This window comes from Tenrec ecaudatus, chromosome 11, assembly GCF_050624435.1.
Source record: "Tenrec ecaudatus isolate mTenEca1 chromosome 11, mTenEca1.hap1, whole genome shotgun sequence".
NCBI lineage: Eukaryota > Metazoa > Chordata > Mammalia > Afrosoricida > Tenrecidae > Tenrec > Tenrec ecaudatus.
Window position 1 is genome coordinate 66,921,173 of NC_134540.1, and position 27,457 is coordinate 66,948,629.

Below are 27,457 nucleotides of genomic sequence, written 5' to 3' on the forward strand. Positions count from 1 at the left end.
GGCTGGGAGCCCGTGGGCAGGACTACAGTGCTGCCCTCAGTACTGGCCCATCCGAAGTGCTCAGTGTAGATGGGTGAAATGAATGGATGAACAAGTGAATGAATGAATGAAGGATCATCGCCTTCATTCATCCCCTCCAGGATGCCAAAGCCAACACCCCCTCCAGCTTTGACAGTCTGAGACTGGGAGAACTGCAACACACAGTGTGTAGAATTCACACCCACACAGACACACCTGTGCACACGCAGGCACCCACAGGCACGCAGGAAAGAGGGGAAGCAGCCTCCCACACTCCAGGTGGACCCGGCGATCCCGCCCTCAGCTCCTCACACACCTGCACACACCGTTTAGTTGACTTACATTTATTGCGCACCCATTGGGTGTATGGCCCAGTCAGACCCGCACAGGTGCAGCTGAGGGCCGGGGAACAGGCATCGGAGGGGAGGGGAGGGGAGGTCCCAGCAGGAAGGCTGGACAGGCACGGCAGCAGCCAGCAGGCGGCTCTGGTCACACACTTGGCTGACCAGAGACAATGGTGGCTACTCCTCCAGCCCAGCCTCCTGCCCACAGGCCGAGCCTCCGGTCCTTGAGCCTCAGAACCTCCCCCAGGGAACAGGCCCAGCTGGGGCAGTGCCCTGGGATTTCTCAGCTAACCTTCCTGTGGGCTGGCCAAGGGGGTAGGCAGGGAGCAGAGGGAGGCTTAGTACCTCACAGGAATGGCACTTCTAAGGATAATGGAGTCTGTAACAAGGGCAGGGGAGGAGGGGTGGGTGGGTGGGCATGGTGGTGTTTTCCCAAACCAGCTGAACCACAGGGCCTGACCTGAGTCTCACCTGGTAGCCTAGACCAACCTGCTTCCACACATGCCAACCCCCCTCCCCCCACCACTTCAACCTTCACAAAGCTCCTCAGCTGTGGCTCCAGCCTGGGGGGACCCTAACCCTACCCCCAACTGTTGCCGCCTTTGACCATCCCCCCCTAGGAGTATGAACCTAGATAACCTTCTTCCCTGCTCTCAGGGAACAAAGGCCCCTTGTTCTCAGGGCCCTGGGCTCTGCCAACCCGCCACCTCTTCCGGCCCTCACTCCCAGCTCTCTGCTCTGCTCCGTGCCTTAGAACTGGGAGCGTGAGTTCAGGCCCTCAATCATTTGATGGCGGAAGGAGGAAAGAAAAAGAGGCAGGAGACCAAGACATAAGGCCCAGAGTCAGCCTCCTGGAGTTGGGAGTTTGTCACAGGCCCTGCCCCTGCCCAGAGAATGCCCTCTTGGTGGCTGCAGGACAGTTTCCCCTGTGGCTCCTCCTCCAACAGGGCTCCTTGTTCCTAAAGCAAGACCATGGTCAGGGCTCCAGCTCCCCTCCTTTGACTTCCCAGAGGCCTCTGCTGCTCCTGTCTATCTCCCAGAAGCCCAGGGGTCTACTGATGCTGATTCCCAAAAAAGGACTGAGCTCTTCCCCAGGCCCGGAAAGTGGGCGGCTCTGGATCTGGTGTAAGGAGGCAGCAGCTCGAAGGCCTCTGGGAAGCAGGGTCAAGGTCTCATCCCTGCTCACGAGAGCCTAGGGCCTGGCCGAGTGCGGCGAGACTCTGCAGGAGAGTGGGCCCAACAGCATTAGGAAGGAAGGCCCCAGGAGAATGAGGGTGGCCGTCCCATGGCCCCCTCCCTGGCTGGGAAGGGGAGGCACCTCACCCCAAGGCATGAACTCATTGCAATAAGTCTCCTTCAGGTTCCCCCTCCTGCAGACGCCAGAGCAGTGGCCCGGGTCTGAGAGGCGACACTGCCTGTGTTCTGTGCTGCCCCCTTCACAGCTGATTACGGTTCCGCTTGGGGATGATCTTCCGGTAAGTTCTGCGCTCTGAGATATTGCGCTTCACCTTGGCCGTGGTGGGGGCCTCGTCCTGGTGCAGCGAGGGGCTCGAGTGGGACTTCTTCAGGCTGGGCTTGGGCTCCTGGGGGCCTCCGTCCTCCTTCTCCAGCTGCTCCTCCCACGGCTCCAGGTCCTCAGTGGGGCAGTGCAGACGGGCTACCAGCAGCTGCACGTAGGTCTCGTAGCGGGTTTTCTGCAACACACAGGCCTCCCCCTTAGCACGCGCCTGTCTCTAGGCGAGTGTGATGGAGGATGGCATGGCCATAGAGCCCTCTGCAGAGGGCTGGGCCCAACGCTGTGTCTGTGCCTCCCTGGAGCTCGGGCACCCAGCCTTAGAGCCCAGTGCTAGCCGATTATAACCCTGCAGTGCTCTGCATGGATCAGCGTACTACGCATCGGTCCAGCCCCGTTCTTATCACCAGTCCTGTAACGAACATTTCTGTAACAGGATATATCTCGGACACACCAAGAGAACCACAGCCCACTAGACCCAAGATCAGTGTGGCGCTAGACAGAAATAGCTTTCAGCTGTACTGAATGCTAATGGAGTCGAAATGGCATTTTAATAATTGGCATCTGCAGCACGGGATTCAAAGACCCCGCGTCTGTTTCATGCTCCTCAGGCATCTGGGCTGAAGTTTAGTAACTAACTAGCAGTCTGGAGACACCCCCCACCCCGCATGTGCAAGGTATTTCCCTGCCACCGGGTACACATCGCAGCCCAGTGTGGCTGGGCACAAACCATAGTCCCTGCTTTATGAAGAAGCTTAGGTTGGAGAGAGGATCCCAGGCTTGCCAAAGGTCACGCCGGTCACTGCAGGGAAAGGTTGGAATTCCGAGGGCAGAAGCAGGTCCTTTTGGCTACAATGGCATAGGTAAGGTGCTTTCTGGCAAGCCAGGAAGAGAGGGAGGGGGGCCAAGAGGGTCTGGCGGGCAGCCAGCGGCGAGGAGCGATGATGACGGTCTGTCTCTGGTCTCTGCCGCCCATGGCCTCTGATCCGCTCTGTCTTCACACGGCAGGTGCCTCACCTACCCCTACTGCCCCGCTGGCTCCACCCCACTCCACACAGCGCCAGCCCAGTCACAGTGAGTGAAGACAGGCGAGTACTTGGGCCTGTTTTTGGAAGGGGTAGGGGCAAAACGTACAGGACCCCGGCCAGAGACACCAAGATCACAGGACGAGCATTCCCTGGGCCCGTGGTGGGACCATCACACTACACTGTGCCTCAGTTTCCTCGCACAATAAGAACCAAGCCCTGAGTTGTTAGCTCATTAATGGGACAGCCCATGCAATGTGTCACATGGATTTGGGGTTCAGAACAGAACTGTTCTGTAGGTAAACTGGACAGGAATCTCTAGGAAAGCCATGCTGGGATCCTTAACCCGCAGAGCACTGGCCTGCGAATTCACCAACTTTTCTGTTAGCAGCCTGCCCACCCCGCTCTAAACCAGGGTGGGATGTGCCCGTCCCACCAGTCTGGAACGTGATTGTTCTATTACTCGGACAGTGATCACATGGTGAAGAATAATTCCGATCAGATCTGATTATTGTCTTTCTATTTAGGACCAGTGACAAGTCCAATAAACAATGGGGAAATAAATCACACCTTGTACCCTTTGTTCCTTTCCGGACAAACAGCAGCTCTGTACCCCCGGGACAAGCTAGGGGTGGTTGGGCACACGTGCATGCACGCACTGGCGGCAGGGTCTGCATGTATGTAGGCAGGCAGGCATACAGACAGCCCCCGCAGGTCCTGAGGCTTTTGTTCTGCAAGCATTTCCAACCCAGATCTGAGCATCCCCAGGAGGGACGTGAAGGCTGCAATGACCGGCGCGGCCACGAGAGGGCCGGGAGGGGCTGCGCCGCCAGGTAGGAGCTGGGGGCTGGGAGAGTTGGCGCTCACCTCGTACTCCAGGTACTCCTTCCGCAAACGGTAATCCTCCAGCTCGCGGCTGCGGCCCCGCCGCTCGGGTAAGTTTCTCTGCAGATCCAGCAGGTCGTCCGAGGCAGCGTCCAGGCAGCTCTCATGGGACCGATGCTGCTCCTCCTGACAGCCAGAGGCAGCAGCGGGGTCAGCGGTCCCCAGGTCCAGCATGTCCATGGCAGCCCCCTTCGCCCCACCGATGTCAGGCCAGCCCGGCAGCCCCCTCCCCTTGATTCTCTCTCCACCATCCCTGGAACCAAGCGTGCAACGCCCCCGCCCCTAAGGCCCATCCCTAGAGATCATACCAGGGAGCTCTGGGCCGGGCCCATGGGGAGGATGGGCCGCACGAATCGGCGCTGGGAGCCCACTGCAGCCGGGAAGGGTGGCGCCGAGTGCGTGGCGGCCGCCAGGTTGATGCGCGCGATCCAGGAACTCATCTCCTTGGCGGTGCTGAAGACAGAGGTGGTCTTAGCAGCCCCTGGGCCACATGGCTGGTCCTGTTACCTGCCACCACCACCCCAAGCTCCTGTGGTCCGCACAGCCATCCAGGCCCTGGGGACCCAGTCAGCTCACAACACCACAAATGTAGACGCTCTCCCCCAGGCACCATGTGACAGACCCACGGGAAGGCAACAGATTTTCTATGAAGCGCCAAAGGATCGGTTGTCAGTGACTTCCTCGACTTATGAAGCTTGGTGGTATGGAGAAGGGAGAAATGAATATGCCATTGACGGCCAGAAGAATGAGGACATCAGTCTTGGAAAAAGTACAGCCCGAAGGCTCCTGAGAAGCAAAGAAGGAACCCGTCATCGCACCTCTGCTGGACGTGCCATCAGGAAGGACCAGCCCTGGAAGAAAGGCATCATGCCTGGTACAGGAACGGGCAGTGCCAAAGAGGAAGACTCTCAAAGACATAGATGGACCCTGTGGCTGCAGCGGTGGGCTGGAGCACAGCGACACTGGTGAGGGTGGAGGAGAGTTTTTGTTGTTTGGACACAGGGCCCCTGGGAGTTGGAACCAACTTGATGTCTCCGAGCAACATGAGTTGAGTCCTGGAGGCACAGTGGTCACACATTGGGCGGCTAGCTGCAAGGTCAGCAGTTTGAAACCATAAAGACCTACAGACCCGGAAACCCACAGGGGCAGTTCTACCCTGTATCTAGAGAGCTGCCATGAGTGGGCATCCACTCGATGGCAGTGAGGTTTGGTGAGAACAAACGTGGTCCTAGTACAAGCAGGTGTCAGACGTGTGTGGAGCAAGTCAGAGGAGAGGTAGGCAGGTGGGCAGGGAGGGCCGGAGCCCTCACTGCTGGTTTCCCACGCCGGGGACTTACGGTGCCTGGAAGAGGTAGAGGCGCCAGTCGGCGGTACGCAGCTGGAAGACGTGTGGCTTCTTGGTGTAATGGGAGGCAGGGGTGGCCAGTGAATGGTGCACCCCCACGGGCTCATCCACCATCTGTCCCACCAAACTCTCCCCATCCAGGCAGTGGTCTTCTCCCTGGCATAGGACACAGGAGCTCAGAAGAGGTGATCAGTTCCCCATCCTTCCTGTTCCCCACTCTGTCCGATCAGGGGTGTCCACCACTTCCTACCTTCAGGAAGTAGAGCACCATTCCTCGCAGTAAAGTGTGGAACATCTTCCAGCCGCGCTTGCCCCAAGGTGCTGCTCCGGGAGCAGAACACATGGTCCGTTTGGTAAACATAGTTTGGTAAACACAGTCCCTAAGCCTCTACTCCCCAGTACTGCTCCCTATTCTCGCCCTCCACCCCCTGATCCTTCCTACCCACGTGTACACACATACAAAGACGACCAGCTCGCCCAATCACATATGGGCACACTCTCCCCACACACAAGCAATGGCTCTTGGGAACAAAAGCAGAGAACCTTCAGGTACAAATGAAGATGTTCCTACAGACCACCCTGCCCCCCACAAGCCCACAGGCAAACACACCACCCATGAGCCCAGTTCCACCCAGACATTTCACAGGCTCCTTCTTCATGTATCCATCCAGGCGGGCTTCCTTGTCGGGAAGACCCCACTCTGGGCACCAATTGCTGGTTTCCTCGTTCCTTTGCACCCCGGTCTTGTCTGAGGAGACTCAGTCCTGCTCCTGAACTCTCAGCTCTGTTGACAAAAGCCTGGAGGCCCTGGAACCACATCACCTGGGCTTGGCTCACCTCCTGTAGTTCCTTGCCAATGACTGCTAAGCCCCATTCGATCTATTTTCCCCATGACTGCTTGCCTAGAGCATCACTCTGGTTAGGTTGCCGCCCTGCTCAAAAGCCTTCCGCTCCTTGTGGAATGTGACCCAAATTCAAAACCTGGCATTTTGGTCTCAAATGCATCTCCCCACCAGCCTCTCTGACACCCGTGTTCTGAGAAAATTCTGTGCTCTTAGGGGCATGCCCCCTGTCCAACTTCAAATGTCCATTCCATGCGCCCTCCAGTGTTCAACTCGGACACCAGCATTTCCCAGAAGGCTTCCTACCCCTGCTCCCACACCTCACCCTCCAAACTAAAACCCAAATCTCGCCTGCCTCCAGAGCCCTGTGCTTGATCTGTCTCTCCTACACAGCTCACCGCTCTCTCCCTTTCATTGCAGGCACTGATGTATGTCTCTAACGTCTGCTCTGTCCTTGGGCTCTCTGAGGATAGGGGGAACTGGGCTGTTTTATCTCTGCTCTCCCGCCCTCCTCCCTGCGCCCGGAGCAGCGCTGCCGTGCAGTACATGCTGTGCACGCTGAGACGGGGCCTCGCACTGCCTGCCCTGCACATGTGCCGCCTCTCCCTCTGCCCCACGCAGCCCCACGCGCCCCACGCAGCCACACGCGCACCACGCAGCCCCACGCAGCCACAAGCGCCCCACGCAGCCAAATATGTCCCCTACCGCCACACGTGCCCCACATATATGCCCCCCCCCACAGCCACACATACCCACGCAGTCACACGTGCCCCTGAGCAGAGTCTTGCTGTGCACATTCCTGCCCTGCCGCAGGGCAGCAGACACTCACTCTTCTTGCCGTCCGCGTCATGATGCATCTTCCGAGCCAGGATGCCCTGCTTGTAGGTGGGCACCGTGGGGTCCTGGGCGAGCTGGAGGAAGGGGCTGCTCATCTTGCCAGCTAGGGAAGAGAGCTTGGCCTTCTCAGGTCTGGCTGCATCTTCTTCGTCCCTGGACATGAGAATCAGGTTGGGAGGATGACTGGGCAATGATCAATGACCCCCAGGGACTCAGCACCCTTCGTTTGCTGGGGACACATAGCTCAGGACACTCCCCGCAAAAGAGGTCACATCTCCAAGTTAACCCATCCGTTCCCTGACCCATCTCCTGCCTAGTTGGGCTCCTTCAATCCGACCAGCAACTAGATCCAAGCCCAGACCACCCCCAATGGAACGTCTGGCCCAGGGCTCTAAACTTCTCCAGCTCCCCAGTGGGCAGGCAGAGGGATGGCAGGCCCAGAAGGAAAGGGCAGGGCTCTGACTTACACGGCCCACTCGAGCTTCTCACTTCGGATAGACCAGTAGAAGGCCTGGAACAGAAGTACACAGGTGGTCAGTGAGCCTCAGGGCCTGTGGGCCCTTCTGTCTGCGGCCACCTTCTCCAGACCCAGACTGCAACATAGCTATCCACCTGCCTTGAGCCAGGGAAGCAGCTCTTCCAGCCACCTATACAACAGATTATTTATGGAGTACTGCCGCGTGTCAAGGAGCTCTGGTGGGGTTGTGGGATAGACATTAGGCTGCTGACAACACAAGGTCAGCAGTTCAAACCCACTAGCCACTCTGTGGGAGAAAGCTGACACTATCTGGCCCTCTACTTCCACCATGATTTAGTCTCGGAGACCCTAAAGAACAGTTCTGTGCAGTTGTTTGCCAGGGAAATCACGTGATGACGGCGGATGAGGGTGTTTTGGTGCAATGTGCCAGGCACTGGGCTGGGTGCTGAGCACAAGACCTGAGCTACAGAGAGTCCCTGCCCTACAATGTCTCCAAGTTCCCAGGCACACAGTCCCAACCCCGAATCAAGCTCTCCCTCCCTGCCATTGAGTTGATTCTAACTCATAGGAACCCTGCAGGACAGGGTCGAACCGCCCCTGTGTTTCCGAGACTTTAACTCTTCACAGGAGTAGAATGTCCTGGCTTTCTCCCGAGGAGCGACAAGGGTCTGTGAACGGCCGGACTCGGGTGACCAGCACCATGTCTAACCCACTGCACTGTCAGGACTGCCTTCTTCTTTTCCTCCCAATACACGTGTTACCTACAACATGCATAATACGCTGATGTTATCATGCTTAGATATTCCTTCGCAGATGTTCAAAGTTCATGATTTATTGTGTAAAAACACTGCCATTCAGATATAGTTTTTAAGCTGCAGTTGCTTGAGCCATGGGCCCATACACTGATCACTTTTCTTAAACTGGTAAGGCAGACTGGGGAAGCAACAAGATGCTACCGCAGCGTATATAAGGGGGAGAGGTCTCGGGGACGACTCTCATGTGTTTTCTGAACAGGACTGTGATGCCAAGTCTTAGGATAACCCATGTGATCCAGAACCTTCCACAAGTGGAGTTAGTGCCTCAGCCGACAAAATGCCAATGTTCCGTAACGTTTCTTCATCATCAAAGGAACATTGTTTATGATTTGTATTTTTAATGTATGTAGACATAGCTTTATATATATGTATATATGTAGCATTTCTAATGTATGAAAAATAAACATTATATTTATAAAGGTATTGATAAAAGATAATGTTAGTGAAAATGAGATAACAAGAGAGAGAGAGAGAGATGTTCTTCTTCAGAGACAACTTACAATGGCGTCATTGAATGGAACCTCATGCTAAGTAAAAAACCAACCAAACAAAAACCCTCACTGCTGTCAGGTCGATTCTGATTCCGAGCAACACAATAGACAGGGAAGAACTGGCCTTGTGGGATTCTGAAACGCTTATTGTTTTTAACAGTTTTATCACTTCTCCCACATAGTATACAATTCAATAGTTCGATTGAATCAAGACAGGTTGTTCAATCTTTGCCACAATCCAGAGGTATGCTGCTTGCTTTGGCCAGGGCTGTGGGGCAGTTTGGCCCTGCTGGGCATTTGTAGCCCAGGTAAACTGAACCAGAATCTCCATCTAGGTCTGTGGGGGGCATGCAAACATCCAGAGGGAACGGGTTCCAAGCCCTGGTTGTGATGGCCTTCATGGGACCCAGCACGGTGCCTGGCACAAAGGAGGTGTTCAGAGAAGGGTCCCCGAGGGTGCACACGGGCTGCATACCCCGGCTGCTAACCCAAAGCTTTGAGCTCATCCTAACTCAAACAGCTGACTTTAGAGAAACCCGCCTTGGAAACCCTGGGGAGTGCAGTTCCGCTCTGACACACATGGAGGCGCCCTGAGCCAGGGCACCTGGTTTGCTTTAAAAAATGAGCTCCTGGCACTTGATGAGGATGCTGTTTTCCAGACACAGTGCTAAGCATTCCGCCAACGACTCTCACTAGCAACACTGTGAGAAGTCGGAGGCCCCATGGAGCGCGGGGGTTGTGGCCAAGACAAGAATTCAAACCCGGGAACACGAGGCTTGTACTGACTCCAAAGGCTTCGTCCCTTGCTCGTGCAGAAGGCCAGCAAACTAGCGTTTCTCAGTCTTAACAAGCCTGGCCACAGGGAGCCAGACCCTGCGCCATCGAGTCCCCTCATTAGGACAGAGTGGAACTGCTCTCTCACGTTTCTGGGACTGCAACTCTTGACGGGCAGAAACAGCTGCATCTTTTCAGCAAGGCTAGGTGGATTCAGGGCCTCAGCGCTTCTGACTCAGTAGCTCCATGAATACACCAAAACCCAAACAAACAAACCAAACTCACTGCCATGGGGTCAGCGCTGACTCATCACGGCTGCCTGTGGGTGTCTGAGACCGTCACTGTTTACAGAGTAGAAGCCCAGCCTTGGTCCGGAAGAGCCGCTGGTGGTTTCAAACTGCCAACCATGTGGATAGCGGCCCAATGCATACCCACGACACCAGCAGGGCTCCTTCCATGGATATACAGTACTAACCAACTCCACACCAGGAGCCCTAGTGGCATAGTGGGTTATGTATTGGACTGCAAACCCGAAGGTCGGCAGTTTGAAACCCGCAGCTGCTCCGAGAGAGAACAATGAGGCTTTCTAATCCTGCAAAGACTTGCAGCCTCAGAACCCAAAGGGGTTCTAGTCTGTCCTATGGACTCTCTGAGTCAGAATGAATTGGATGGGAGTAGGTTCGGCTTGGTTTAATCACTTGCACAGTGGCTGGTGCTGCCAGAGAGGGATCCTTTAACAAGGTCGGTGTCCCTCATGCAAAGCCAGCCCCCATTATCAGTGGAGGCCTGCATCTTGTCAGGATATCCACGGGTATGCACGGGTCTCAGTGGGGCGTCAAGACTTATGTGGACTAGGAAGAAAGGAAGAGCCGGCCAGTGGAAGCTGTAAGGCTCACAGCTGCACTCTTCTCAGCCAATCAGAGAATGGCACGGGGCTGGGCAGCGTTTCAATCCTTCGTGAGGGTCACTATGCACGGGCAACTCCACAGCAGCATCCTCTCATGAGCGACTTGGCCGGGTCCGGCAGAGCGCAGCATCCACTAGGGACAAGGAGTGAAGATGCCGGATCACCCCCCTGGGAGCCCACCCTACCTTGAGCAGTTCTTTGGGAAAGTTGCCTCCGTCCTGCAGGCCGTTCAGGTTGGTGATGAATGCTTGGCAGCTCATGCTTTTCCCAAGGTTCTGTGGTCACAGAGAGAAGAGGCCACAGTCACACACACACACACACACACACACACACACACACACCCCATCTCAACCAGGTAACCCCCTGATGTCTCAGCAGCCTTCACCTGTTTGCTGTGCCCCCAACCCCAGGGTCCTTCCCTGACCTCCTCCCAGACCTCTGGTCTTCTATCCCCCTCTCCCCAACCCACAGATCTTCAACTGCCCCCTACAGCTGCCCTTGAAGAGTCCCGGGCCCCAGAGCGGACCCCCTACCCTCTTACCTGTCCGTGCAGGTCCGTGTTAAGGAGCATGATGGCGCAGGTCAAGGTGTGCACAGAATCTGCCCCAGAGGGAGGCCAGGGGACAGAGGCATATTTGAACTGCAGACCCCTGTCCCCTCTGTCCCCAGGCTGGGTGACTCATAGAACCTTTATGCCTCCCTCTACCAGCCCCCCTACACACACTACCACTGATCTCCTGAGCAGACCCCACTTGTGGGACCACTTGGGTGCCATCCTCCTCCCAGGAGCCTCGGAGCCCCTTGCCCGGCCCCCAGAGGTGCCCCTTCCTACCCACTGAGGAGAAGACCGCAGGATTGCAGTGGTGGAAACGCTTGGAGAACTGGTAGAGGATTCGCTCCCGCTCCTGAGTCTCTCCGCTGAGCACCAGGGCCTGCAGGAAGCCCCTGAGAAGGAGGGCCAAAGTCAACAGAGCCCAGGCTGCAAGCTCCCTGCAGCCTCAGGCCTGGTACCACTGCCCTACAGCCCCCATCTCCTCCTGGAGGGGGCCCAGGGTTGTCACCGGAGGGCGCGATCCAGGCTCTGGCCTCCAAACTGGAAGAAGGACAAGTACTCCTCGGCCACAGCTCTGCTGAAGTCGTTGCTGCGGAGGAGAAAGGGGTGAGGCCTGGAGACAGGAGTTGGGCTTCACAGGGCGCAGGCCTGACGGTCAGACTAGACGGGGCAGGGGTTCCAGGAGGGCCAGGGGCGGGCCAGTCAGGGCCAGGTCTGCAGCTGGGGCGTCCAGCTAATACAAGTGAGCAGGACATGGGGACTATGAGGCGGACAAGGTGGGCAGGTCCAAGAGCCCTTAGCAAGGACCACGGATATGGAGAAGAGGCGACCAAAGTGTGTCGGAGGAGGGGCAGGGGAGGGAGGAAAGGGATAGGGTGGGAAGAGATTGGCTGAGGCTAATGGGGTGAGGGGTCAGTGATGGGGCTGTCAAGAAGCTGGGAAGGGGCACGATGGCGGGGTGGGGGGTGGGCGCTTACTGCAGCCCTACCCGATCCAGCCTCACTCGGGTCCAGGGGCTCTTACTTCTTCTGCAAGTAGGCAGCCACTTCCGACTTCCGGAATCCCTCCAGATGATAGAGGCGTGAGGCCAAGTTCCAGGCCACCTTGTCCGTCCTGACACCATTAGCTAGCTTGTCTCCAGTCTGCGGCCTCTGGCCTTCCTCGAGAGTCTGGGCTGGGGGTGTGGGGCTCTCAGAAAACCTGGAAAAGTCCATGGGTGTCCTCAGACTCCTCCAGGTCCCCCGAACCACTCAGGACAGACGTCACGGGGTTCTGGGTCAAGTCTCCTTGTAGGCCTGTCACGGCAGGGGCATCCCGGAGAGCGCATCCCTAGCTCAGGATCAGAGCTGGAGCTCCAGGCCTAGGCAGGTAGAAGAGGACCTGAACCCAGGGCCTTATGCAGAGAAAAAGCAGACACACAGGCAGCCTGACCCAGCCTGGCCTGGGAGCCAGGAGAAGCCAGAGCGGAGCTTGGTACCCAGCCCTTTCTCAGGTAAACCACAGGGGTCCTCTCAACTTATCTCCCCCAGGAAGAAGATGCAGTCAGCTCTTTGGAGACCCAACTGGTGTTTATTGTGGCCCCAAATGGGGTGGGATCATCTCCCCAAACCTCAGCAGACCCTTCTCCCTCACCTGCCCTGCCACCCTCAGGACGACTCCTTGTGCCATCGCCCCCCTCTGACTCCAGTCTGTACCCCCAGACCTGGAGCTAAGACAGGTGTAAGGACAGGCTGAGAGCAGCAAGCTAGAGTGGCTTGGGGAATGGGGACCACTGGAGAGCCCAGAGAGGGCTTTCCACCCTCACAGGCCTTAGCTCTGCAGTCCAATACCCCCTTCCCACAGGGGATTGGATGGTGACCAGTTATGACTGCAAACAGGCTCAAGGCACCGCCCGCAGATACAGAAGACGCTGGAACTCCCAGTAATCATGGGGTCCAGCCTCCACCGGACTCTCGTTTGAGTTTTCCCTGCCACCAGGTCTGGCAGCTTTGGACCGGCCAATAAGCAAGGTAAGCACAGGTGTACGTGTGCTTACTGACTAGTCCTTAGCAAGTTTATGTTTAAAATAAAAAACCAGAAAAACATCAAAGATTCTGCTTCAAGGTATGGCTGAGATCTCTCTCTCTCTCTCTCTCTCTCTCTCTCTCTCTCTCTCTCTCTCTCTCTCTCTCTCTCTCTCTCTCTCTCTCTCTCTCTCTCCCACACACACACCACATTCCTACAGAATCAAAGCCTCTTTTCTGATTTACAATCCCTGACCGACAGGGTCCCTACGAGTCAGAGCGGACGTCCTGGCAGTGAGTTTGGGTTGGGCAGGGAAGGAGCGCCCCGTGAGCACGGTAAGCAAGGCTTCCTTGTGCTGACCTTGTTTATTGGGTAATCTGACTCTGAGGTCCAGTATGTCCTATTTATTTGAATATCCATTCCCCAAGTGACCGCAGTTAGAGGATTTATTCGAATAGCCAGACTGCTTATAAAATCATATATCACTCAACGGTCCTTTCAACCTGGTCATCACTGATCACATCTCATGGCTCCCAACGCCAGGCGAACGGAAGGTGGAAATGCAAAGCTTGCAAACAAAGCGTAGAATGTCACCAAGTCCACGAACGTGGTGCTGCAACATGGGGCCCAACTGACCATAGTTAAGTAGTCAGTGGCTGCAAGGTCAGCGGTTCAAACCCACCTGGAAGCTCCATGACAGAAAGACCAGCCAATCAGATGCCATGACTATTATCTCTCAGGTAATGCTAAGCTCCTGCCCCATTGGTTCCCTATGCGCCAGCCCCAACACAACAGCACAAACAACAGCAAAACCCCAATGAAGCCACTTTCCGTGATCATGAAAGTACGGTTCTGACTTTAGGTGCTTTTACTTTGGGCTGGGAACCACAAGGTCAGCAGTTCGCGCCCACCTGCCACTCTGTGTGAGAAACAGAAGGCTTTCGACTCCCATAAAGATTGATACAGATTACTCGGGAAACCACAAGGACAGTTCTACTCTCTCCTATAGGGTCTCTAAGAGTTGGGATCGACTTGATGGCGTTGGAGTGGGTGTTTTAAGTTGGATTGATTTTCATGTTTGGTATAATGAATACTGTCTTTTCAAATTCTCAGAGGCTCCCCACCATGGCCCGTCCTCTGTCTGCACAGCTCCAGGGATGGCATGGCTTCCACATGATGAGGGAGGTGGCTCCTTGGTTTCTGGATCTGACAAGTTGGCTCGCCATCACCCAGGGGTGACGGGATGGGAGAGGTTAACCCTCCAGGTACTGCATCATTAGGTCCCATGACTTGAATCATCCTGGTTCTTCCTGGTCTTCTTAATACCCCTATTTGACCAACCAGAGAAGAAAACCCCATTTCCTGGAATAACCCCCTCCCTCCAAAACAAACTCACTGTCATCGAGTCTATGCTGACTCCCAGTGACCCTACAGGACAGGGTGGAACTGCCCCCATGAGTTTCCAAGACTATAAATGGCTACAGAATTAGAAAGCCCCATTGTTTTCCCTAGGAGGGCTGGTGGTTTTGAACTGCAGACCTTTGGGATCACAGCCCAACATTTAGTAACCCCTAGACCAGCAGGACTCCTGCCTTTCCCAGGATAGGAATCCCAGAAAGAATTCAAGGTTGGCTTCTAAGTTGGCATATTCCTGTCTCTGGCCAACAAAACTCCCTCCGTGCTACCCTCGGATCAGAGATGGCACCCTGACCCTAGGCCCTTCGGAGAATTTCCCCAGAGACCTGCTCAACTTCAAAGCAGTCCATAAATCCCCCTCCCAATCCTTTCTCTCGCCTCATAAACTCTGCCTGCCACCTCCACTTCTGATACCTGCCGAACACCAATTCCCCAGGCACAGGCCCTGGTCTACTTCCCGGAGCCCCCCCCCACCTCCTCCTCTCCTGGTCCCCTTTCTGCCGTGTGCCCTTCTCACAGGACCCCAGCCCAGAGCGCTCCCAACCGGCATCTGCTCTGTCATTGCTTGTCCTGTTGAAGCCTCCGCTCTCTTTCGGAACTCTGTGGACGCCCTGTCCACCGATGCTGACCGAGCCAACGACACGGAGCTGATGGTGGCTCGTGCAATCCTTTGCGGTTCTCATGATTGCCGAGGCTTTGAGCGTTCAGAAAGCGACTGTCAGCATTGCTTCCGAGACACCTCTGGGTAGCATCGACCTTTCCAAGGTGTGGAGAGCGAGGCTGACCAGGGACTCCTGCTGACTGGCGCTTAGGTAACTCCCAGAATGCTCTTCCCATTCTCCACCCACATCGGGGGAACCTGCCACGCACCCATCACTAGGAGCCCAAGGGCCAGGGCGCCTGGTACTTACCCTTCTGTGGAAGCCGAGCGAGCGTCTGGCTGGACAGCGCTGGACTCTTCACCCCTGGCTGTGTCTTCATTCTTCACTGCCTCCTCTGGGCACAGGGGCTCCCTTGCCTCCCCTCTCTCCAGGGAAGGTGGCTCTGCACCCCCTGCCTCCAGGCATGGAAGGTGTGAAGCATCCAGCGTCCACTTGGGGAAAACACCATCTAGGTGCTGGTGTGGAAGCTCCGGGCTCCCCTCCTGGGAGGCCACTGGGCTGGGCCAGGGGCCAAGACCTCCACTCTCGGACTCTGGGAGGCTATATTCAGGGGAAGAGGCCGGGCTCCCGCAGAAGCAAGGGTCGGCAGACACCTGCAGACCCTCGTCCTCACCATCCCCTGAGGAGGAACACGGGGTGAGGCACACACAGGGGAGGGAGAGTGGCCATGAGTCAGGGGACCTGGCAGAGTCTGAGCCAGGCCAGACTTCCTCCCTGGGGCTCCTCCCCTGGAGCTGGGCAGCTCGGCCAGTCTGTCCCTTGTCCAGTGGCCTCTCCCACACACCGGGCTCCAGCCCATGGAAACCAGGGGTGCATGGCTTTTGGTGACTCTCAGTGGAGAGCCGGGCATCAAAGATGCTGGTTCTTTGGTATCTATGTGGATACGTTCTCTATAAGATTAGTATTCTTATACCTGCTTTATGAGTGAGAGGCAGGACTCCCCCCAAGTCTGTCTGGCTCCAGAACACTATGAGGGGGCCTCTTTGTGACAGCGGAGGACCCATGAGTTATCTTTGTCATCCCTGCAGAATCCAAAGCCTTGTCCCTCCCTATCTCAGGTGACTCTTCTCCTCCCAGCAGACTGGGTCTCACCTCTGTCTGGGAAGCAGAGAGGCACGTGGGGCCAGGAAGAATCCTCTTCAGCCTGCCAGCCCTCAGGGCAGGGCCCGGCCTGTGGAAGAAAGCAGAGAGGGTTCCTTAAGCCCAGACAACCCTCAAAGGAGAAAGAGGGGAGACAAGGGTGGGTGGTCAGGATGAAAGACTGACTATCAAGTATACAGAATACTCCCACCCCACTGATTCACCCCTCCCCCTACATCCTCCTTCCCTGGGAAAGCACTCAAATCCAAAAGCCCTGCCACTGAGCACTGACTCACAGCGATCCTATAGGACAGGCCAGAACTGCCCCCGGGGGGTTCCAAGACTGTCACTCTTTAAGGGAATAGAAAGCCCATCTTTCTCCTGAAGAGCGGCTGGTGGTTTCGAACTGCGGACCTTGTGGACCTTGTGCTTAGCAACCCAACGAGTAAGAAAGACCCTACCAGGGCTCCTGGGAGAAACACTACACTTTGGACATATTGGCCCTAGGCTCTGGGAACCACTGGCTCCTGCTCTGCTTTTTAGAGATGAGAGGTGGCCCCCAGAGAGCAGGAAGGGACTTGCCAACGGCTGTGCAGGGTGAGTGACAGGGCTGAAGCCAGATCCTAAGCATCCTGACTCCCAGGCTGATGCACTGTAATCCCAGGATGATGTCGGTGATGCAGGACCAGCTCTCTCTCCAGAGGGATGCTTAGGGAGAAAGCAAAAGGAGAGAGAGATTTGGCCACCAGGCCTCGTGGCTTCTGTACCCCAACTCTCCTCCAGTGGGCCCCACCCAAGGTGTGCCTGGTGGTTACAGGGAGGCAGCAGCCCACAGGACCTGGGCTAGGCTCTGCCACTCCCGAACTCCAGCTCCAGCCCAGCTCCCAAGGCCACCATGAAAGGCCTGGAGACCAAGAAGGTCCTGAGAGAATATATTTCCATAAGACACAGCAGTGACTGCCCGATGCTGGGGGCCTTTTATCAGTCCTCAGGGAGCCCCCCTGATCTCAGTGCTCTGGTATGAGAGCTGCTTCAGCTAACAGTCCCCAGTTGTTCTATGGGATTAGGGAGGTTGGGAAGTTACAGCGTGCCCTCTGCCATCTTCTAGCTGCAGCCTTATCTCTTTAAGCAGAGGCCTCTCTGGGAAAACTGTGACCCTGGTGCCCCCATCCCTAGCTAGAAAGGTTCCCTGGCGTGGTCATGTGTGGGGGGGAGCTCCCCTAATGAGGGCCTTGGGGTGGGGGAGAAGGACAGACGGTGAGCCCAAAGTGACAACCAAAAACATCTCTCAAGAAACATCTCCCCACTAGGGAATGAGGTCACCCACGACAGCTGACCCCTGCCCTGCCCTGGCATGGTTAGGGAATGCCTGGGGGTGGGCGGGGCAGGGTCTCAGAAGGGACTGGAACAGGCTGCAATTGGAGGAGCTGTTTGTTCTCCAAATACCCGACACGGCCCTTTGGAGCTGGCTGGCTGAGGACATTTGTGGACTTAATTTCCACGCTATGCAGGTTACATCAGGTCATCGATCATATTTCCCAGAATTCTGAAGGCTAAGCCAGTCCTTATTTTCTGCTCCCAAAGACCCCCAGCATCTGGAAAGGGCATGTGGGCCTGAGACCTCAGAAGGCACCCCGCCCCGCCACTGCCAGGCATTTCTCTGCACAGCCCAAGCAGGTTCCCAGGCCCCCTGTCTCTGCTTACCTCATTCTCTGCCTGTCCAGGGAGTATCCTGGGTGCTCCCTCGGTGGCGCCCTCTGTGGGCCAGGAGAGGGAGTGAACTCTGTAGATGGGCATAGGGAACGGAGGGGTGCTGTGCCCACTGGACCCAGCGGCGCCATCCTCCAAATCCAGCTCCCGTTCCATCTCCCAGGAGACTCCACCTCCTGGGAAAGGGGCTTCCTGCATCTGCAAGCTCTCAGGTCCGGACTTCCCTTCCGTAAGGGGGTTTGGGAACCCCCAGGGAAAAAGCTCTCCAGAAGTCTCGGAGCAAGGGCTCTCCAGAAAGAGAGGGTTGTCGAAGAACAGGCTTTCCTCCTCGGGACCCCACTCAGGGCACAACCCTGCTATCCCCTCCCTTGGCCACCCCTGGCTCTGCTCCTCGGGCCCACTGCTGTCGTCCCCCGTGTCTTCCTCCATGGGTGGGGGTCTCGGGTGGAGGCCCAAGTCTCCAGGACTGGCTGAGCTGGAGGGGAAGGTGGGGAGGTCCCCTGGGGCTTTGGGGATGCAGCATCTCAGCTCGGCCCTGAGTCCTCCTTCTGTCTTCTCTAGCTCCTCCTCAAGGTCCAGCACGCACATCTGGGCCTGAAGGATGCCAGCCCAGAACATGACCTGGGCCGATGTGCTTTGGCTACGCTGGGGGTTGCCTCCAGGCGACCCAGGGGGTGTTGTGCTCTTGCTGAGCTCCCCTTGGGAAGAGCAGCTCTCCAGGTGGGTGGGCTCTTTGACCTGACCCCCCAGGGCATCTTGCCTGCTGGGATCTGGAGGGCCAAAGGCCCAAGCCTGTTCCCTGCTAGGTCCAGTAGATTCAGGTTGGTGGCTCCATTCCCTCAGGGGTACTTCTGGGCTGGGCTGCAGGCTGTCCCCCAAAAAGATGTTGAGAAAGTCCGTGGGTTCAGGGTGGTCAGAGAGTGCGTCGTCACCCATCATCCACAAATCCAAAGCTGGGCAGGAGCCCCTAGAAGCATCCACCTTCACAATCCCATTGCGCAGGAGACCAGGTGCGCTGGCCGGGGCCGTCACTAGAAGTCCATAGCTAGCCTGGAAACGCACAAAGCAAGTCAGGTCAGGGCGCTGTCAAGACAGGGAGCCTGCCCCGCCGGCGGATCACACGTCTAGTGCATTACACACGCTGTGGAGCGTCTTCCGCACCCATGAACTTTGCTCAGACATTCTTCCCCCTTCGGTCCTGTGCCACAAGGTCACCGGTGCTGTCATCTCAATGACTTACCATGACAGCACCTTCCCCAAAGAGAGTCATCTGTTGGGTGGAGTGGCTGTTGGTAGTAGACTAGCCCAATCAGATCGCTTGCTGGACGAGGTCGATTCAAGGATTCTGAAGGTTAGTTGGGGGGGGGGGAGTGTTGGCGAAAATGCCTCACTGCTATCTATGTGACCGTAGTGGCAGGCCAAAAATGACCTACGGACTAAAACACGTGGGGGGTTGCAAAAGACAGACAAGGGGCAGAAACGAATGGGACAGACACACAGGAGAAGCAGGCACCCAGAAAAGAAGGGCTACGTGCCTCCTGCCCACCACTTCCCAGTGCTGAGGTCCTGGGACAAGCCCCGTTCACAGAGCCAGCTAGCTCGCCTCTTTTTCTTAAAGGCAAGTAACAGTTGAGCAGTTTGACCAGGCTAGAAGCGGGGGCTCCAGCAGAGTAACCCGGCAGGAGGAGGCCTCCTGCCGTGGCACGTCAGCCCCTACTTCCTCCCCAGTGAGCAGACCATCTGCCCCAGAGGGAAGAGAGCTCTGTCCCCTGGAGATGAGGAGGGGGACTGGTGGCAGGGTACCATGTCTGCCAGGAGCAGCATCACTGCATCATATTGGCTTAGAGCTGCCTCACTCTGAGTGGGACCCCATCTAAAGCAGATAAAGAAGCTGATAGGTTATTGCCACTAAGCATTCAGCATTCATTGGACAATGGCTTCCAAGGCTGCAACGTAGAGAATTACTTAATATAGCTCTTCTGCCATAGGTTTTTTTGCCCCTCATTTTCTTGATGGGTCTGGGTAAGAAGGTGGTTGTATTGCGCGATTCAACTGTGAGTGACTGCCATCTTGCCGGGGATAAAGTGAGCCGCGTCAATAAGGGAGATCTCACTCCTAGCAAGAACCTGGAGTGGAGTGCATCCCTGGACCCCACGATCACAGCACCATGAGCCTCCTGGATCCGAGAAGACAGCTCGGACATTGGAGGCATGGCAGAGCAGCAGCAGCTGGTTCCGCAGTAAAGAGCATGCATGTGGCTGAGTGAATGGGCACATGGGCCTGAGCTCACCCCTCACCTGCCAGCACTGCATGAGGGAGTTCACCTGAGAAGTTACCTTGCCTCTAGGAGCCCAGCCCCAAAGATGGGTCAGCAGAAATAACTTGGGTCCAGCATTCAGCCCAGGCTTTACACTCCTTGTGGTAGTTACATAATCTGTTGTCAATTTGAGACTATTAAGAGTGAAGGGCTGGAGTACAGCCTGTCAATTAGATCTCAGCGTGATGACCTCATTTAGAGGTGCTATGGGGATAAATAGCTCGCTGGAGGTGGGACACACACTCACCCCCTGCAAGACATTCCTGTTGACAAGTCACATGGAACTAAGCTGATGGCAGCCAGAGCCTTGGAGCTGGAGGAGCCATGTGAAGACCCATGCCAGTGCTGAGATGTTTCCACCACCACTAGATCCACAAGACTTCCCACCCACTGGCCTGTGATCTTCCTGCACTCAGTGTCATGTGTTGTGCGAGTCTGAAGAGGGATTTACAGACTGATACAGGACATATGGGCTAATATCGGATTTAAGGACTTGATAAGGACTGGACTGGGATGCTTCTTTAACATTCAATGACTCTTTCTATAAAGCTCTTTTGGAACCGATCACAATAATCTACTATAACCCCCTCCCAGAGGAGTGGACAACAGAAAAGTGGGTGAAGGGAGACATTTGTCAGTGTAAGACAGGAAAAAAGAAAATTTATAAATTATCAAGGGTTCATAGGGGAGGGAGGGGAAAAATGAGAAGCTGATACCAAAGGCTGCAGTAGAAAGAAAATGTTTTGAAAATGAAGATGGCAAAAAATGTACAAATGTGCTTGACTCAATGGATGGATGTATGGATTGTGAAGAGTTCTACGAGCCCTCAATAAAATGATTTTTTTTAATAAAGCTCTTTCCTATACCCATATGAGTGCCTATGAATTTGTTTCTCTAGTCTACCCTGAATAGCACATGCCTTTACAACTGAATATATGGTAACTGAGGCACACAGCTTCCCACACCAGCATTTGGTTAGTGTCAGCTGCTGTTTAACCAAACTCCCTGACGTCCCCCCGTCCATGCTGACCCACAGCAACACTGTGGGACGGGGGAGAACTGCCCTCTGAGGGTCTGAGACTGGAACTCTTTACGGGAGTAGAAAGCGCCGCCTTTCTCGCGAGGAGCGGCTGGTGGTTTGGAACTGCCGCCTTTGCGGGTCCAAGCCCAACGCGTACCCACCGTGCTACCAGGACTCCTTCACTGCCCAAAGTCACCTCGAAACCGCAGCTTTGTCCTGCGCCTTCTGCCGAGAGGCAGGTCCAGGAGGAATTCCAGGGTCCCTGGGTGGATCCTGTGATGTAACTCTCTGGGCTGTGACCCCAATGGGTCCCAAACCACCCTCCCCTGAGCCAGGAAGGAGATCAAACATGTCACCCAGCGTCTCCAGTCAGCAGCCCACATAGCCGCTGTCCTGTGCCACCACGCTGACGGCACTGTGACTCTGAGCCACGCTCTAGGGCACAGGAGCGCTGCCCCGCGGGGTGTCCCAGGCCTGCTCCTTGAAGGGAGCAGATCTTTACCCCCCAAGGATGCACTGGGTGGATTCAAACAGCCAACCTGTCATTAGCAGCCAAGCTGTACCCAGCGGGCCACGAGGACGCCTCACCAGCCCATAAAACACAAGAACCGTCCAGGCGGAGCTGGAGGCGAGCGGGAGGGGGGGGGGGTAGGCACAGCCTGGGCAGCAGCCATGTCGGAGCCTGAAGCAGCCCAGGCCCCACCCTGACAGCCTCCATTCCCAGACCTCAGGCTCCACTTCCCTGGGCGGCTTCCAGCTGCCAGTGTATACGCTGTGACTTCCCCTTCCGTGACCCCCCCGCCCCCGGGGCCTCCTTCCCACATTGCCACTCCGTGTATGTGAGGATGTGCCCACCTCCAGAGCACGCTTCTGTGGATGTCAGGATATTTTCAGGGGCACGCCAACTCCCTGGCTCAGACAGTCAACCGCTCACCTGCCCATAATGAGACTGGGAGAGTGGAAGGGGCTGGGGTCCTGGTGGACCTGCCATCCTGCTTTAAAAAAAACGTTTATTTTTATATAATATGTAAGCCCGGAGCTCAGGGCTCTCTCTCTGTGCAAATGGAAGCTTATGAAAAAATGTGTGGACATAAATCAAGCAGTAGGAACCCTGGTGGCGCAGTGGTTAGGTGCCGAGCTGCTAACTATCCTATCGGCAGTACGAAACCACCCACCCACCGCTGCTCAGGAGAAAGACAGGGTCTCCTTCGCCCAGCAACAATCACTATCTCAGAAACTCTCGGGGGGGCAGTGTCACCTGTCCTGCAGGGTGATTCGGCCTCCACTCAATGGCAGAGAGTTTGGATTTAAAGCATGCAGGGATGCAGACAGATGCTAACCTCCCTACTGGACAGGGAATATCAATCGGGTTTACCTTCTCAGGAGACCCCGGAGATTCCTTGCCAGATTCATCAGGAGGGTGGGGGTGGGGGTACCTGAAATCCTGAGGCCTCTTCCGAGATCAAAGAGGACGAAGCAGACTGCAGAGGCCTGAGAACTCTGAGGAACCCCTGGCTGGTGCAAGCGATTAACACAGAGGGGCTGCTAATCGAATGGCTGGAGGTTGGAGGGTACCCGTCCCACGGGGTGCCTCAGAAGAAAGGCCTGGCAATCTCCTTCTGAGAACACAGCCACTGGAAAGCACAGAACTACTCAGACAAACACTGGGTGGCCATCAGTAGGAATAATAGTGAAGTCGGAAGCACCTGAGAGGGGAATGAAGGGGGAGGGTGGGGACAGGGAAGTGGCAAGGTGCCTGCCCCAGCCCCTGGGAGGAGAGAGAGGGGCAGAGACTGGCAGCATTTGATGGGGACCAAAGTATGCAGTGGTACAGGGACCAATTAGACTCAACCTGACTGCATTCCATCCCTCACTCCTATTTCAGAGCATTTATCGGAACGTGTAATCATCTACACACACACACACACACACACACACACACACACCAGACTGTAGATACTAGGGAGACAGTTCTTTGGGGTTCTCCTTCACTGCTGTGTCTCACTAAGTAAATAAGAAGTGGTGCAATCACTCCATGTGACTAATATTGTTGTCCCCAAGATGACCTATGGAACCCTGGCAAGCGTATGGTCATGCTGTAAGTTGAGTGCATTAAAAGTTTCCTTGAAAAAAAAAACAAAAAACAAAACAAACAAACAAAAAAAAGTTTCCTTGAGGCATTCAGGACCACCTGCGAGACACCTGCAGCTACAAAGCCTGCTAGGAGAGAGCCCCAGTTTTAGGTGAAACAAACAAAAAACATCACTGTCAACAGGTCAGTGTCAACTTGAAGCAACCCTATAGGACAAGGTGGAACTGCCCCTGTGAGTTTCCAAGACTGTAACCTTTACGGGAAAAGAAGCCTGGTCTTTCTCCTGTGAGGTAGTGGGTGGTTTCGAGCTCCGGACCTTGCGGTTAGCAGCCAGACGTGTGACCTCTGTGCCCCCAGGGCTCCTGGACTCTGTACTTTGCTAACCACTTCAGGGTCCCACCCGCTGCCATCAAATCCATTCTGACTCACAGACACGCTGTGGGAAAAGTAGAAGTGCTCTCTGCTGTTCCCAAGGCAGTAAATTGTTATAAGAACCAAATGTAGCCAATATATACACAAAGCGCCTGGTATTTGGGATGAGCGCCCCGGTGGTGTGGTGAGTTACACAGTGGGCTGCTCACTCCAAGGTCAACTGTTCAAACCCAGCAGCGTCTCCACGGGAGAAAGCTGAGGCTGTCTGCTCTTATACAGATTCTCAGGCTCAGAAACCCACAGCGAGCAATGAGTTTGAATTTTTTTTTCATGGGGGAGGGAGCGTAATTGGGGAAACACACTAAATATTTATACATTGTGTCGGAAATTCTAATTTAACTGGGTCTATATATTACATAGCAACCCAGTCCCATGGAGGTTTACACAATGCGAAAGCTTTTCCCTGCCATATGCCAGCTCTAGAATTTACTATGCGGATCTGAGTCAATGGAACTTGCCAAACACCCCACAAAGCAGACAACTGTCAGGTATTAATCTAGTAGGCATGGCTCTGCTGTTGTGAATAAAATGAATTCCATAGGAAGATTTTCCCCATCACCAATCCTAATGTTTGTGTAAATAGTGTCCAGTCGCTTAAGAGTATATGGAATCTGTGAAAGTCAACAGTTTATGCATGAAGTTCACAACTAGCTTATACCCATATAATTTCCTTTTCTCAGCAGTGTTTTAAGTTCTGTACCACTGGCTAAACTAATGCACTCTCTCAGTACAAGTACTGATAGGCACAATGCATTGGGCTGCTAATCGCAATGTCAGCAGTTCGAAACCACCACCCACTCCACAGGGGCAGGGGGAGACTTTCTCCTCCTGTGAAGATTTGCAGGCTCTGAGACTCGCAGGGGCAGTTCTACCCTGCCCAATAACTCAGCATTGACTCAATGGCAGGGGAAGTGGTGCCCAGGGGATGATTGATAATATTCTCTAACATCAATTTGCAATGACTCTGTAAGGTGAATCAGATATATATGTAAACCATAGTTGCATGAATAGAGTTTGGGCTTGTAATTAATTCTAGCCCAAACCTACAAACAATAAGTTCTTATGACATAGCCCTGCTCAATGCTTGCCCTCATGTAGAGATCACTGAAGAACATAGGTGGTAGAGCAAAGCGCGTGAAGAAACTAGAGGGTGCCCGGCCATCAGGAAGAATAGCATCTGGGGTCTTAAAAGTGTCTTTTCAAACAAGCAGCCATCTGAGTGAGGTGTCAACTAAGCCCACATGGTATAAGAACAACAACTGTGTGATCCAAGGATTGTAAATAATAGAATCCAAATCTAAAGAAGGGGATGGTATCAGAGCTTAAATTGTGAACCCCTGGTTTGCAGAAGACTTTGGATGGCAATGGAAACCCAACATCCATTTGCAAGAGCCAAGCCCGTGGTAAGCCTCCAGCGGACACCCTCTGGGCGCAGTTGAGGGTGTGAATGACTCTGCTATCGGAGAACATTGTAAAGTCTGTTAGGGCAAGCACTAAGATGCATTATCCTAGCATCTGATCTCCTCTTTGACCCATTTTAAAGCTGTTTCCATGAGACGCACACACACACCTGGATTAAGCCTCTGATAAATCCCCTCCGACCACAGTCCCAGCCAGTGAACAGCCCATGAAGAGCCTTCTACCATGAAGACTGCATTGGAAAGTGGGGTGTTGCAGATGTCATGAAGTTAAAAGTTAGCACCCTATCATTTCACCTCCCTTATGATCCACTGAAGTTTTTTTCTACTGCTTTAATGTTTTCTGCTTTCTCTTTGATTGAGGTTTGTATGCTTGTTTAAAGTTGACATTCAAGAAAAGTTTGAAAACGAAGAGAAGGGAGGAATGAGTGAATGGATATGAGTGGGACGTTGCATCCCCTTCTCGACAACCTGCCTAGGGGGCTAAGAAGACAGAGGCTTGGGGAAGAAGACTTTACTTCATCGTAGCCTTCTGAAGACCCGTTTAGCAGCTCACCACTTCTTCCTTCTCAGAAGCCCAGAGGTATGGTCCCCATGACACCCCAAGGTGACATCTGGGGAGTGAAGAGTGTGATGATGTCCCGGTGGCCGCCTGGGTAGCGGGAACCTGCTCTGAGGAGGGTTACAGGGTGGAGCCTGTTTCAAGGAGTTACCTTCCCAAGAACCTGGAAGCAGAGCTCAGGACTATGCCTCTAGACTTCCCTCCCTATGAGCCACCAACAGTCAGGTGGTCGGCTGCTAACGGAAAAGTTGGGGGCTTGAGTCTACCCGAAGGCTCCTATTAGCTGTTGAGGCCCCTACGAAGTACGAAGCACATTTCTGCTTAGTTTGTAGGGGAAACGCAATGATCTCAGTTCATTTTCTCCAGGAACGTTTTGCAGGACCCTCCTCCGCTGACACACACAAGGTCCCCGAGAGTGGAGCTTGCTGGATGGATGGCAGCTGGTGGGTGGTCGCCTCAGACCTCTGGCCTCACCACAATGAAAGCCCAGGAGAGAACCAGCCATCAAATGTCACAATTCTAGAATACAGTGGTCCTTCCACAGGGCTAGGCGAGTAGACGGTGAAGCTCTGAGCCAAGTGCCAGGGCTGTGTGTAACCCAGAAACGGGATTGGGAACTCCAGCGGAGAGTAGGGGAGGGCGCTGAGGGCCTGGGGAGAGGTGGTAGGTGACTTCCACGCGGGACTTGCCCTGGGGAACACCAGGCCACTCTATGAGTAGCCAGACCACTTCTCAGAACAAGTCTACTCTGCGGGGGTTCCTCGTGGTGCAGACTGCCCAGGCTGGGCTTTGCATCTGAGCCACTGGGGAGGTGACTCACTGCCATGCGTTGTTTCTGACTCACAGTGACCCCAAAGGGCAGGGCAGAACTGCCCCCGTGGGTCTCTGAGCCTGTTACTTTGTAGGGGACTAGAAAGTCTCCTCTTTGTCCCTCAGTTGGAGGTCACATGCAGGGCCCTGAAACGGAGGTCTGGGGTGCCTAGAAGACACGAGTGTCTTCCGCACTCATGCCACACCCACCCTGGGGCATCAGGGCAGTCTCTTCCACCCTACGGGACAAGGAGGACCCCAGCTGACACATGGATTATGCTTTAGAAATGGCCCTTGTTTGATAGCCTTGCTGGACCCTTGGGGAGGCAGTCTTATATCCTGTTGCCGAAGACCAGGAGAGCTGGGCCCCTTGCTTGGCAAGCGCACTCCTCCCTTCCAGGGTCCTCCCTTCCAGGGTCCTCCCTAAGGTGGGTGGTTCCTCTAGGTCCACTTAGCTCTCCTGTGATCCATATAGTATCTGTTCTTTTGTTTCTGACTTCTTTCATTCAGGGGTCCCTCTAGCCCTCCCCTCCGAAGTCCTCTTTGGGGTGATGGTTAAGACACAGACTTGGGGGCTCCTAGACGAGACTCCAATCCTAGAGGCACGGATCCTAGGGCCACAAAACAACTCTGTAGGTTTGCTGTAAGTAGGAATGGGTCTGTGAGTGTTCACGCTGGCCCGTGGAAACCAAGAATCCAAACTCACTGTCACTGAGTCAATTCTGATTCATAGCAACCCTATAGGACAGGGTAGAAATGGTCCCTTTAAGCTGCTGAGACTGTACATCTTTATGGGAATAGACAGCCTCATCTGTCTCCTGTCAGGCAGCAGGTGGGTTCGAACGACTGACCTTAGAGTCAGCAGCTCAATGGGCAACATACTATGCCTCCCAGGGCCTCAGCCCTTGGTAGGTGCGCAAAAAGTATGATGTTCTCCTAAGTCTGCTGCTTGGCAGGTCGGTTCAGAGAAGCCAAAATAAACAACCTGCCAAACCCTAAGCCCTCCACTCTCCCTCAGCCCACTCAGCGGCCTCAGCCCATGAGGAAGCTGCTCTCGGCCGTTTACTCAGGGTGCCCGTGTCTCTGATTCTGTCTGTCTCTTGTTC

At 54.9% G+C, this 27,457-nt stretch overlaps 1 protein-coding gene across 1 annotated transcript in view; it reads right to left on the reverse strand.

Moving 5' to 3' along the window:
- Window positions 1-374: 374 nt before the first annotated feature.
- Window positions 375-27,457, reverse strand: part of PSD4 (pleckstrin and Sec7 domain containing 4) — a 42,329-nt gene continuing 15,246 nt past the window's right edge. The window contains exons 2-17 of the mRNA XM_075563124.1: window positions 17,694-18,749; window positions 16,572-16,697; window positions 16,002-16,080; window positions 15,159-15,528; window positions 11,851-12,027; window positions 11,336-11,416; window positions 11,107-11,219; window positions 10,816-10,874; window positions 10,460-10,549; window positions 7,277-7,320; window positions 6,802-6,962; window positions 5,381-5,451; window positions 5,123-5,286; window positions 4,094-4,238; window positions 3,768-3,911; window positions 375-2,056 (exon numbers count right to left, since the gene is read on the reverse strand). Of these exons, the coding sequence (XP_075419239.1) occupies window positions 1,799-2,056; window positions 3,768-3,911; window positions 4,094-4,238; window positions 5,123-5,286; window positions 5,381-5,451; window positions 6,802-6,962; window positions 7,277-7,320; window positions 10,460-10,549; window positions 10,816-10,874; window positions 11,107-11,219; window positions 11,336-11,416; window positions 11,851-12,027; window positions 15,159-15,528; window positions 16,002-16,080; window positions 16,572-16,697; window positions 17,694-18,638 (3,027 nt within the window). The 5' untranslated portion in view covers window positions 18,639-18,749 and the 3' untranslated portion in view covers window positions 375-1,798. The remainder of the gene's footprint in view (window positions 2,057-3,767; window positions 3,912-4,093; window positions 4,239-5,122; window positions 5,287-5,380; window positions 5,452-6,801; window positions 6,963-7,276; window positions 7,321-10,459; window positions 10,550-10,815; window positions 10,875-11,106; window positions 11,220-11,335; window positions 11,417-11,850; window positions 12,028-15,158; window positions 15,529-16,001; window positions 16,081-16,571; window positions 16,698-17,693; window positions 18,750-27,457) is intronic.